General features: G+C 35.0%; 1 protein-coding gene across 1 annotated transcript in view; it reads left to right on the top strand.

Annotated features, from left to right (window-relative positions):
• Window positions 1–13,159, top strand: part of ADAM23 (ADAM metallopeptidase domain 23) — a 164,265-nt gene that overhangs the window by 92,514 nt on the left and 58,592 nt on the right. Inside the window, exons 4-7 of the mRNA XM_077771577.1 lie at window positions 3,239–3,321; window positions 4,543–4,606; window positions 8,314–8,386; window positions 11,905–11,981. Of these exons, the coding sequence (XP_077627703.1) occupies window positions 3,239–3,321; window positions 4,543–4,606; window positions 8,314–8,386; window positions 11,905–11,981 (297 nt within the window). The remainder of the gene's footprint in view (window positions 1–3,238; window positions 3,322–4,542; window positions 4,607–8,313; window positions 8,387–11,904; window positions 11,982–13,159) is intronic.

Raw genomic sequence — 13,159 nt, 5'->3', positions numbered from 1 at the left:
TACCCCGGAGGAAATGCCTCTTCTCAACTAGCATTTAATACTGGAGATGAAATACTTCAAGAGGTTACTTTGCAGTGATATTTATAAAATGCTACATACATCTGGAGAGTTGCCAAATAGTATTTTTATGGTAATGTTTTCTGAAAATCTTATAAATTTAGTAATAAGAAACTCAGAAAATCCTCAAATACTACCAAATACTAATACTAAATTAGAGCCTGCCGAATTGCTCATAGTGCTTAATATAACTAGAGAATTTAGATGTTTAAGCTTTCTTATGATAATAAACCTCAAGGATTTCATGTTACCGCAAGTCTTATTTAAAATTCCGAAAATATGGTGATTTACCTTCAAATATATGGAGAACCGAAACACTTCCTTCAGATATTATCCTGTCTTAGTTAAAATAACTAACAATGACTTTTGTACTGAGAGAGCTTCAGCCTTCATGTTCCAATGTGAATGAAGCTTAAATCTAAGAAAGCACTTAGAAATATTTTCTGGGGAAAAAAAAAAAGAATATTTTTAGGAAAATCTGGGAAATAAAGCTTTTCTTAGAAAGGTCAAGTAAATATGACAGTGCTTGCTATGCATTTCTAATAATCACCTGACTTAAGATAGCTTTTAGGTGTGATACAAAGTGCTAAATAACCAGTTTGATGGAACTTACTGGTACCTGTGGTTGTTTTTAGAATCATGTGAAGAGTTTGAAATTTAATTGCAGAATATTGACCCGGATTCAGAAATTGCTGAGATGTGTGATACCATTTGTCCATATAAGTCTCAGTGTTGACTGTGCAAATGAAACTTGTCATATTACATACACATCAATATTTATATAAAGGTTGCTTTTTAAGAACCAAACCCTATAGAAATGCAACCTTTTATAAGATATTAACAAGGTTGTAATACAAAATTGAGACAACCAGCATTGGAAATGTGTATTATAGTTTCTAAGAGGAAACAAACTGAGTTGGTTGGGAAGTGGCCATTTGATGTATGGGTAGACACCCTTAGTCTCTGATTAGGCTCTGAGGCTATGGTAGTAGAGTATAATGAGCAGTGATGAAAATAACTAAATCATTGAGAAATAGTCAAAGTGTATTCAGTACATTCTACTTAAGAAAACAAATAGGAAGCTTGTGGTTAAACCATGTGGATTCAGTGCTTATATTTATTGCTATTCCCTCCCAATAACCTACTCAAATAATAGTTAAAGAACAAAAAAGGATATAACCTTCCAAGGATAAAGACAAGAGAAGAAAAGCCTGCAGATAAGAGGTATCCATAAAATTTTAGGAGATAAAAAGCAGATGGATGAGGGGTAACTGTCGGGTTTGAGCTTCTCCTGTTCCAGTAGGGGAAAAGCAAGAAGAAGCAAGCCAATTGAAGATCCAGGATTTGAAGCCACATGAAAACAGAAGAGTTGACTGAAAGTCTATGTGGAGGGCACTTACAGCCCTGATCTACTTCTTATGTCATATACCCGGGCAGACATCACTTCTCTATTCTAGTAGAAGAGTGCCATTTATTGAGAAAAATGGAAAGGAAGGAATTATCAGAGAAATAATAAAAGTTTCCTAGAACTGAAGTTCATGCATTTTCTTAAAATTTTTTAAAATGTTCATTATTGAGAGAGAGAGATGGAGAGAAAGAGAGACAGAGAGAGAGAATATCCCAACCATGCTTCCTGCTGCCAGTACAGAGCCTGATGTGAGGGGTCGAACATGAACCATGAGATCATTACCTGAGCAGAAACCAAGAGTCAGATGCTTAACTGACTGAGCCACTCAGGCACCTCTGCATTTTCTTGATTAAAAGGTTTGACATAGTGCCCAGCACAGTGAAAAAGCAAAGACAGGTCATGAGATTTCATAAAAATGGGGATAACTGAAATTCCCTCAATTTCTCTTGAAAGGGGAAAATTATATTTTATAAAATATATCTAACATTAGAATATTATCCAATTCTCAGCAGCAACATTAGAAGCTGTGCACAATGCTGTTGAAATGCTGAGAGAAAATAATTTCCAATCTAGAATTCTCTACCCATCCAAATAATTGATCTAAAGTGAAGATAGAAAAAGAAAATTTTATATGTGCAAGTTCTCACCAAATCTGTCATCCATGATCACTTTTTCAAGAAAGTACCAGAAGATGTGTACCTTCAAAAAAAGGGAGGGTGAGGCCATGGATGGAGAAGACATGATATAGAAGGTAGGCAGAAGAGTTCCCAGGATGACCCTACAAAGAACTCCTAGTTGGTGGCTCTGTCTCAGGCCTGGCCAGAAGTTGAGGGGTGACAAGCAGGCTGTTTCTAGGAGTAGAATGGGTTGATAAGTTACCTGATATGTCTGGCCGTTGAAGAGGAGTTATAGATAATATTTCAGACAATGAGAAAGATGTAAGTGCTCAATACATGGGAAAATAAGCAAGCAAAGAAACAGTGCAAAAAAAAGAGTCTCAAAAAATTAAAAATGGAGCAAGAAAGAAAATGTAATTGTAGTGGTACAGCTGTGAACAATATTTGCAGAGTCATCATGTAAACACTAATTACCAATTTAACCGAAAACTGGTGATGTGTATTGGCATGTATTTGGGGCAAAAGAGGTTTTCAAGGTTCTACATAATTTCTAAAGTGAAATAAACCAGGATGTAGCAGTAGAAATATTCCATTCAAAAATACATAGGTAAACAGTAGAAGAAATAGATAAAAGAGTTAAAAATGGTTGCCATGGAGGTGGGGAGAGAGGGAGAAAGTAACTGCTCTGTTTTTTGAAATAGGCCTTTGTAGTTGCTATTTGAACTTGAAAGTTAAGTTCATATAATACTTCTAAAATTGTTTTTAACTAATTTTAAAAGGTAGGAAAGCAAATAATAAGGTTTTATGTAGTTTTCCATCAAACACCTTTGAGGTCTCTCCTCAGTTCGGCAGAAGACCTTATTCCATAACAACATCTGTACGTGTCTACTCCCTTCCATGTTTAGGAAAGGTGCGTAAGTTGTACCAGTTGCATTGGTGCCTTATTCCTTTTATAGTTTTCTCTCCTTCATTAAATTTAATAATACAACATCATTATAGAAAAGCTGAAAAATGGCTTAGTGCCCTTTGGGATTTCATATCAACCAAGAGCAGTTTCTAGGACCGTCTTTGCCATTCTTTAGGTTTATAGATGCTTCTCTAAGACTGAATGATGACACAGAAAGCTTTGTTAATAATTAGCCCTTCTGCTTTGTAGGGCGGGGAGCACTGTTACTACCACGGAAGCATCCGAGGTGTCAAGGACTCCAGAGCAGCTCTCTCGACCTGCAACGGACTTCAGTACGTGGGGTTCTCAGTGGGAGAGTGAACTTGCTTTCATCCATTCACTGTTTCCATCTTTTCTTTCACAGATGTTTGTTGTAGTGAACCTTCTGGGCCGGTCCCATGTTCTTTTAACATTCAAAGTTTGCAGGAGATTCAGAGATTAAACAAGTAATTACACAGATTAATATTTAATTGCCATTTTGGTAATTGGAGCTGTGAAGGGGAGTGTCAGGGACGTATGAGGTGACCAAACCTAGTCCAGGAAGGTTGCCCAGAAGTGTCTGCCAGAGGACATAGCAGTCAGGCTGGTATTGGCCAGGTGAGGCTGGGGGACAAAGAGAGAAGCTCATACATTGACTTCAAGGCAGTCTCCAGAAAAACCTCTTTAAGCACTTTTTGGATGCAAACAGTAACACCTGATTTTAAGGATCTAGTTGTGGCCATGTGATGAAAAAGATCTTGAAAATCTTATCTTGCTATATCTCTCAAAATTAAATGCAACACAGAGTCATACTGCTTAATGGAAATTCCCAATTTGCGGCCATCAATATACTTCTGTTTGCCTCTTCAAAATCAGATGTTTTTTTTTTTAAGGTTTTTAAAAATGTTTATTTATTTTGAGGGAGAGAGAGAGGGAGAGAGAGGTGCAAAGAGAGAGGGAGAAAGAATCCCAAGCAGGCTCTGTGCTGTCTGCACGGAGCCCGATGTAGGGCTCAATCACATGAACTGTGAGATCATGACATGAGCCGAAATAAAGAGCTGGACCCTTAACTGGTCTAGCCACCTAAGTGCCCCAGAATCAGATGGTTTTAGATTATTCTAATGTATAAAGTACCTATTTTCTTATAGATGATATTGGATTTGTGTAGCAAGAAATTTGTCCTACTTGTACATTGTCTTGGAATTATAATTTGACATACTGGAACTGTACAAATAGTCCCATTCCAGATTAATCCTCTGATCTGTCCGTTTTGTTTCAAAACTTAATTATAATATTTATACTATGTATGTTTGTGGTATACACTTTAATACTTCTTGTAGCCTGTCTGCTGTCTAGTAAAGTGCTGAGACCACAGTGAGATTCCATACAGGTATATAAATTAGATTTGGAGCAATATAAAAAGATATTTGTTCATATATACTCTTCATTTTTAAAGATGCACTATGAAGCTCATTTGCTGTTTCTTGCTGTTTGCTATATTTAATTTTCTCCTTGTGTGGTTTCTTGCCTTGCAGTGGTATGTTTGAAGATAATACCTTTGTGTATATGATAGAACCACTGGAGCTGATTCATGATGAAGTAAGTCTGTGACCTTCGTTTCCTTACGGTGTTTTATTCTTTTAGCATCTTTGCCTTTGAGCCATGAAGAATGTAATGTGGATGTCAGTGTGCACTTATATGTAACACATTATTCCAAATGGAGAATGACACCATGAGTTTTAAAGTTTAAATTGCACGTCCCAGGTATGTTGAGGAGCTGGTGCTGGTGTATCAAATTTAGAATATGCAGATTATGACCTGCTGACTGGGAGAACACAAGTCACCTAGATGGGCTCAGCAGGGGACTCCCTTAGCATCCAAACTCCCACTTCAGGAAAGTGAAATCCATGGTTGTTTGGATTGATGGTGCTCTTCCAGTCCACTCACACAGGGGAAGTAAAGTCATAAGATTTATCACATACGGATCCTGGAATCTAGGTTGGAGGGTCAGTAAGCCAGTCCTCCATCCCAAGTCACAGGTGAGCAAGAGATAGGATAGCAAGCATCTATTACTTTTGAGGTGGTTGGAGTAGAGTCCCTAACTTTTAGCAGACTTAATTCCAAGTGGTTATTTTAAAGGTGCCCTCAGAAATGCAAAGTGGGAACTGAGAATGGGAATCCTAAACTCAAGTTCTTATCTACATGTCCAGACTCTGGGTGTCAGCAGGGTTATTATGCTGTGAAATGCCTAGGCAGCAGCTCAGAAAAACAAACGTTGCTTTTCTTATCAAACAGGCCACATACCAGTAAGAGAGGATAAGAAGCAACAAATCTAGGGTTTTTGGAAGTGGAGGCAGTTCTTTCCAGTCTATAGAGCAGAGAGCAGATTTTGTTTTGTATAGACCAACTACTTTTCCTTTAAACTAGCTTTTATTCTCACTGCTTCTTTAGATAATTGTATAATCATATACTTAACTTTTATGAGTCTAAGGATCGTCAGTGAGGAAATTTGGAGTTGAATGAGTTTGTATGATTATATTAGATAGTATTTAGTTTTCTTTAGAGGTAGGGGAAAAAAATGATGCCTAGAATCATACACAGGCCAGCAACCTAGATAGGAAACCATGAGGGCATTATGCTAAGTGAAATAAGTCAGACAGAGAAAGACAGATCTTGCTTATATGTGGAATCTAAAAATACTGAACTCAGAAACCGAGAACAGATCCATGGTTACCAGAAGCCAATGGGGGAAATGGGAGAAAGTGGTCAAAAGTTACAAACTTCCAGTTAGAATATAGATGAACTCTGAGATGTAATGTACAACTTGGTGACTAGAGTACATTTGTATATTTGAAAGTTGTTAAGACATTAGATCTTAAAAGCCCTCATTACAAGAAAAAAAATTGTAATTGTGACATAATAGATATTAACCACACTTATTGTGGAGATTATTTTGCAATATATACATATAACAGATCATTATATTGTACAGCTTAAACTTATACAATATTATGTGTCCATTTTGTCTTAATAAAATTGGGAAAAAAGAAATCTTATACTCTAAGAGTGTTGCTCACTAATAGAATATAAACAAATCTGAAATTTGATCTATATTTGTTAGGTATTGTAATGAGGGCTTACTACATGCTGGCACTATTTTAGGTGCTGTGGTTAAAGTAGTGAGCAAGACAGACATAGAGCCTGGGGCTCATGGAGTTTATAGTCTACAGAGGCAGACAGGGCTAAACAGGGACTGAGCCACCCAGGCGCCCCTGAGAAAATAATATTTTGAGAGTGATTGAGTCAGAATATTGCAGCCATTTGATGGGGAGCAGAAAACATTTTTTTGTCTTTAGAGATTTCACATGTAGATAAAATAAATTTTGAAACAGGTACTAGTCATTTAGACTGTTGATAATCACAGTTGCCCAAACACTTATTTTCTTTGTTGTGCGATGTATATATAAATCTCTTGTTTAAAAAAGCCACATTTGAGGCAGAAATGCCATTAAATTTTAAATGTTTAAACATGATTGCTTAAACCTTATCATTTTTCAAATAGTAAATATAAAAATTACTGGATAACAAAGACACTTACCACCTACTCCCGACCCGATAAAGACATTTTGACTAAATAAAATGTTTTTCCCCTACTCTAGTGGTGGGTAAATAACTTGTATACAGCAAGTTTATTTGACTCGGTCAGCAAAACATTGGCTTTGATTTCTTGCATTGATTAATGGTCCGGTTATCCTAAAAAAAAACCCCAAAGAACAAAACAAAAAAACGAAAATAACAACTCCCTAGGCCTCAGAAGTTTTAAAAATGTAAAATCAGATAATTTTTCAGGGCATCCTTAATTGGTCAGTTTTGCAGGTTTGATGAATTAATAAATGTATGTGACTATGTTTAATAAACTGCTGAAAAGATTTATAAACAAATTGTTATTTTCATAGTATTTTAACTACTGGTTTTATGTTGTTCTACCCCTAATCACATTCTTCAGGGGCTGATTGTTACAGATTAATGCCTTTTCCCTTTTGCTTTCCTCCTTATTGCCTACCTTCTGTTCACAATCTGTCCTTGTCTTCACATGGGGAGATGGAAAAGAACAGTGCTTGAAACTTTTAAGTCAGTCAGTTTTTAAAATTGCGCTGCTAATCCAATTGTGAGTTTCATTGCTCTAGGTATCATTTCACCTGTTACCAGAATTAAGAATCTACTGATCTGGAATTTAGATTTTCTGATGTTTACTTTATTATTATTGGTTTTCGTATGCTTTGCAATAAGTCAAATAATATGCACGGGGTGTTTCTAGTGAGAATTCATGTTCTCTCTCAAGTTATGAAAAACAAAACTCTTAATTATTGTGAATCTTTTATGTAATCTATTAAGGAAATCTGGAAAGCAAAATAAGCCAATACTTAACTACATGATAATTATCCATTATCCCACCCCCGAGAGAAAATTTCTCTTCACCTTTCAATACATTCATCCAGTTTTTCAATGATATGTTCTCATATATTTTTAAAATAAATTGGATCACTATTCTGTAATATAATTTTAGCTCAATGATGTATCTCTCTGAGCCGCAATATTTTTTATTTGTAAAATAAAGGTAAAATATGCATTATATAAGTCTCTTGTGAGGATTAAATCAAGTACTGTGTACATTAACAGTGTCTCGTATATACTATGTACTCAGTAATGGAAGCTAATAGTAATAATAGTAATGGAAATAAGTAAGATGCTTTTAAAAGTGTAGTTACTAGGGCAAAGGATATGAATATTTTCAAGGTCATTGTAGACATTGGTAAAGTTCTCTTTGAACTATGCTCCCAATTTATTTCCATCAGCAGAGTATGAGAGTGCTTTTTAACTTGCAACCATAATTAACTATGGTTATCATAATTTTAAAACCTTTGCCAACTTGACAGCAAAAATTGGTATGTCTTTTTTTAAATTTTCATTTTGAAGGGGTATTAAGGCATTCATTATTTTTTTATATATTCGTTGAACATTTGTGATTCTTTTTTGTGAATTTCTTATTCATGGCTTTGAAGAAAACTAAAGTTTAAAAGTAGCTAATAAAACTATGCTTTTATCTACACTGGAACAATTGGATGGTGCTCTATTTTATTTAAAATTAAAGTTTCAATAAGACATACTTTTCATTTTTGATAGCTAAAATATTAGCATATAAATGTTCCCATTTTAGGAAAGATATTGGAGAAAGTTCTAACTCTATTCCATAGAAGCTTGGTCACGTCTTGCTTTTTAATTGCCTACGATTGTTTTTGTTTCAGAAAAGCACAGGTCGACCACATATAATCCAGAAAACCTTGGCAGGACGATATTCTAAGCAAATGAAGAATCTCAGTAAGTTCTCATTAAGATAGCCATTTTATATGGAGTAATAGGAGCCGTGACTTGGTGGAGCTTGGTGAATATGCAGGCTTAGTGGGAGGTGGAATTGCTTAGTGTGGGTGGGCAGTGCTGTTAACTGTGGCTGGCGTGTACTGAGGCGTAGAGAGTCATTGCTGATGGAAACACCAAAATATGAAGACCAGGAGTGAAGCTCTGTTAGGAACCAGAGAGTGTGGCTAAATTGAATGGTGATCTGCAATGAGGTGCATCCTTATGGGTCCTCAGCAGTTTACCGCTCTTTAGCCAGTTTGTATTGTCTCTCTCTTACGCTCTGGTCCTGAGGCATCTTAAGCATGCTGATGTTGACAAAAGCTTCTTTTGGATTATTGGGGTATGTGATATTACTTCTGTGTATTAATGCCAAAAGTCTTTAATAGTGTATACAAAATCTTATGCCACACATTATTTTTAATTCTAAAGTGAATTGAGCATGGTGAAATTCTCTTGAATTTTCAGATATTGAGGGTCAGGTGATTGTAGGTCAAATATACATATTCAAATGAGTCTTGAACAGTTCATTACATTTTGGATGACTTTTGGAAGAAAATGATATTTGCATTATAAGTTATTTGTGGCTTATAAATGGAATTAGATTTGGATAAATCTAAATTAGATAAATGGAATTGTGACCATGAGAATGTGAAATGTTTAATGATTGGTATACTTTTTTCACCTTAGTTTATTTTGATTTTGAGATGACGTGTGCAATCAATGTTGCTATTCCTTCACATAGTATTTTTAATTTAATTTAATTTTTTTCATCATGGTAAGTGTACTGTTTAATCTCCATAACCTATTTTCAACCATTCATCCCACCCACCTCCCCTCTGGTAACCATCAGTTTGTTCTCTATAGTTAAGAGTTTCTTGGTTAGTCTCATTTTCTCTTTTTTTCCCTTTGTTCATTTGTTTCTTAAATTCCACTTATGCGTGAAATCAAATGGCATTTGTCTTTCTCTGACTGACTTATTTTGCTTAGCATTATACTCTCTAGCTCCATCCACGTTGTTGTAAATGGCAAGATTTCATTCATTTTTGTGGCTGAGGGATATTCTATTGTACATATACACCATATCTTCTTCATCCATTCATCTATTTGGTGGACACCTTGACTCTTCCCATACTTTGGCTGTTGTAAATAATGCTGCAATAAACATAGGGATGCATGTATCCTTTTGTATTAATGTTTTTGTAGTTTTAAGGTAAATACCCATAGTGCTATTGCTGGATTGTAAGGTAGTTCTGTTTTTAACTTTTTGAGGAATCTTCATATTGTTTTCCACAGTGGCTGTACTAGTTTGCATTCCCACCAGTAGTGCAGAAGGGTTCCTTTTTCTCTGCATCCTTGCCAACACTTGCTGTTTCTTGTGTTGTTGATTTTTAGCCATTCTGACAAGTGTGAGGTCGTATCTCATTGTAGTTTGGATTTGCATTTCCCTGATGATGAGTGATATTGGGCATATTTTCATGTGTCTGTTGGCCATCTGGATGCATTCTTTGCAGGAATGTCTGTTTATATCTTCTTCCCACTTTTAATTGGATTATTTGTTTTGGAGGAGTTGAGTTGTATCAGTTCTTTATATATTTTGGATACTAACCCTTTATCAGATGTCATTTGCAAATATCTTCTCCCATTCAGTAAGTTGCCCTTTAGTTTTGTTGATTTTCTCCTTTGCTGTGCAGAAACATTTTATTTTGATATAGTCCCAATAGTTTATTTTTGCTTTTGTTTCCCATGTCTCAGGAGACATAGCTAGAAAGATGTTGCTATGGCTGATGTCAGAGAATTACTGCCTATGCTCTCTTCAAGGATTTTTACTGTTTCAGGTTTCACATTTAGGTCTTTAATCCATTTTGAGTTTATTTTTTGTGTGGGCAAAGAAAACGGTCCAGTTTCATTCTTCCAACATGTAGTTGTTGTTGAGAGACTGTCTTTTTTCCATTGTATATTCATTCCTCCTTTGTTGAAGATTAATTTACCGTATAATTGTGGGTTTATTTCTGGGTTTTCTATTCTACTCCATTGATCTATGTGTCTATTTCCATGCCAGTACCATACTGTTTTAATTACTACCACATTGTAATATAACTTGAAGTCTGGAATTGTGATATCTTGAGTTTTGTTTTTCAATATTGCTTTGGCTGTTTGGGGTCTTTTGTGATTCCATATAAATTTTAGATTGGTTGTTTCTAGTTCTGTGAAAAATCCTCTGGTATTTTGATAGGGATTGCATTAAATCTGTAGATTACTTTGGGTAGTGTAGACATTTTAACAGTATTTGTTCTTCCAACCCATGAGCATGGAATGTCTTTCCATTTCTTTGCATCGTCTTGAATTTCTTTCATCAATGTTTTATAGACTTCAGAGTACAAGTCTTTCACTACTTTGGTTGAGTTTATTCCTAGATATTTTATTGTTTTTGATGCAGTTGTAAATAGGATTATTTTCTTAATTTCGCTTTCTTCTACTTCATTATTAGTGTATAGAAATGCAACAGATTTCTGTACGTTGATTGTGTATCCTGTGACTTTACTGAATTCATTTATCAGGTTTTTGGTGGTCATGAAGGTTTTCTATATATAGTATCATCTCATCTGCAAATAGTGACAGTTTTACTATTTCCTTACCAATATGGATGCCTTTTACTTCTTTATGTTGTCTAATTGCTGTGGCTAGGACTTCCAGTACTATGTTCAATAAAAGTGGTGAGAGTGGACATCCTTGTCTTGTTCCTGACCTTAGGAGAAAAGCTCTGTTTTCCATCATTGAGTATGATGTTGGCTGTGGGTTTTTCATTTATGGCCTGGCCTTTATTATGTTGAGCTATGTTCCTTCTAGACCTACTTTGCAAAGGGTGTTTTATCATGGATGGATGTTGTAGTTTGTCAAATGCTTTTTCTGCATTTATTGAAATGATCATATGGTTTTACGCTTTCTCTTATTGACGTAATGTATCATGTTGATTGTCTTGTGAATATTGAACAGCACTGGCATCCTGGAAAGAAATCCCACTGGAATGTGGTGTATGATATTTTTTAAATGTATTGTTGGATTCAGTTTGCTAATATTTTGTTGAGGATTTTTGCATCTACATTCATCAGGAATATTGGCCTGTAGTTCTCTTCTTTTGTGGTGTCTTTATCTAGTTTTGGTATAAGGTGATACTATCCTCATAGAATGAATTTGGAAATTTACTTCCCTTTTATGTTTTTTGAAATCATTGTTTGAGAAGACTAGGTATTAACTCTTCTTTAGATGGTAGAATTCATCTGTGAAGCCATCTGGTCCTGGACTTTTATTTTTGAGGAATTTTTTGATTTCTGATTCAATTTCATTGCTGGTAGCTGGTCTGTTCAAATTTTTTATTTCTTTCTGCTTTAGTTTTGGCACCTTCACATAATATTTTAAGAACACTCCCGTTGAACTGCAATCAAGTATAAATTTTGGTATTCCTTTTTTCTTTCACACAGGTATGGAAAGCAGTGACCAGTGGCCCTTTCTATCTGAATTACAGTGGTTGAAAAGGAGAAGAAAGAGAGCAGTGAATGTGAGTGTGGCATTGACCCACAGACAGGCCATTCACTCAGTTAAACTGTGTGCCCGAAATCACATAGTATCTGAGTGTATCTAAAGCAGTTTAGATTTGGGCAACTTCTTCATAAACAAAAACAACAAACCAGACTCCTCCTGTGATTTGAGTCTTATAGGCGTATTGCTTTTTATTCAACCTTTCCCATGAGTGATGTAAACTGATTCTAGTGTCCTATGAACGCTGATAGAGTATATTGTATTAGCTTCATCTACAAAGCATCTTCAGACAAAAATTGCAGTGTATTTTTTCTATTAAAAGTACAGCAGACTTTTTCTCACGTGGCTTACCTAACATCATTTGAAATATTTTTATAAACAAAAAACGTAAGGGGAAACATTAGATTTTGAAGTGTTGGCTAATTATGCTTATTTGTATTCCTTTCAATTTAAAAGTTCTGTTACACCAACATTTGAAGCTGGATGTGTTATTCTAAGGATCTGTTTGACCATTCGTATCCTGACAGCTACTAAATAAGAATCATGTAATTATAATTAACAACAATCATATAGCTTCCATGTATTGATAAATGTATAGGAGCTTTGTCACTGAAATTATGTTCCTAGTCTTTTTCATAATAGATTAGAAAGCTGTAATGATGGGGGCTGTTTCATAATTACATGGTGAATGCTATGTAACCGAGAATTAATTCCACAGCATATAGATTACATGGTAATTTACGAGATAACTTAATGAGTAATTATACTGAAAATTGCACATTTTAGATAATGTTTTGCTGAATGTATTTTTTGTGAAAAATATTAGACCACCAGCCATCAGAAATTTAGTTACAGGTTAAATCATCCTCTCCTTTATGAGTCTTTCTTCATATGATGGTGATTATGGATACAATTTTTGTTTTTTCACTTAGAGATTTTTTGTTGTTGTTTTGCTTACTCTTAAAGATGTGGTAAGTATAAAACTATAAGTTTTATACAGGCTACTGACATTTCATGACAGTCCACTGTTATCAAATGACCTTGTACATTACAAAAAAAAGAGCCATTATTGATTTTCCAGGTATGAAAAAAGAAAGCCCAAATCATGGCTAAAATGTTTAGCACTTGCTTTTAGAATTATCAAAAATTTAGAAGAATTTGGAAAATAGTAATTGTCAATGTTTGTTCCTTTGGGAA

This window comes from Crocuta crocuta, unplaced genomic scaffold (assembly GCF_008692635.1).
Source record: "Crocuta crocuta isolate KB4526 unplaced genomic scaffold, BGI_CrCroc_1.0 scaffold160, whole genome shotgun sequence".
NCBI lineage: Eukaryota > Metazoa > Chordata > Mammalia > Carnivora > Hyaenidae > Crocuta > Crocuta crocuta.
This window is presented reverse-complemented; position numbering and strand designations above follow the sequence as displayed.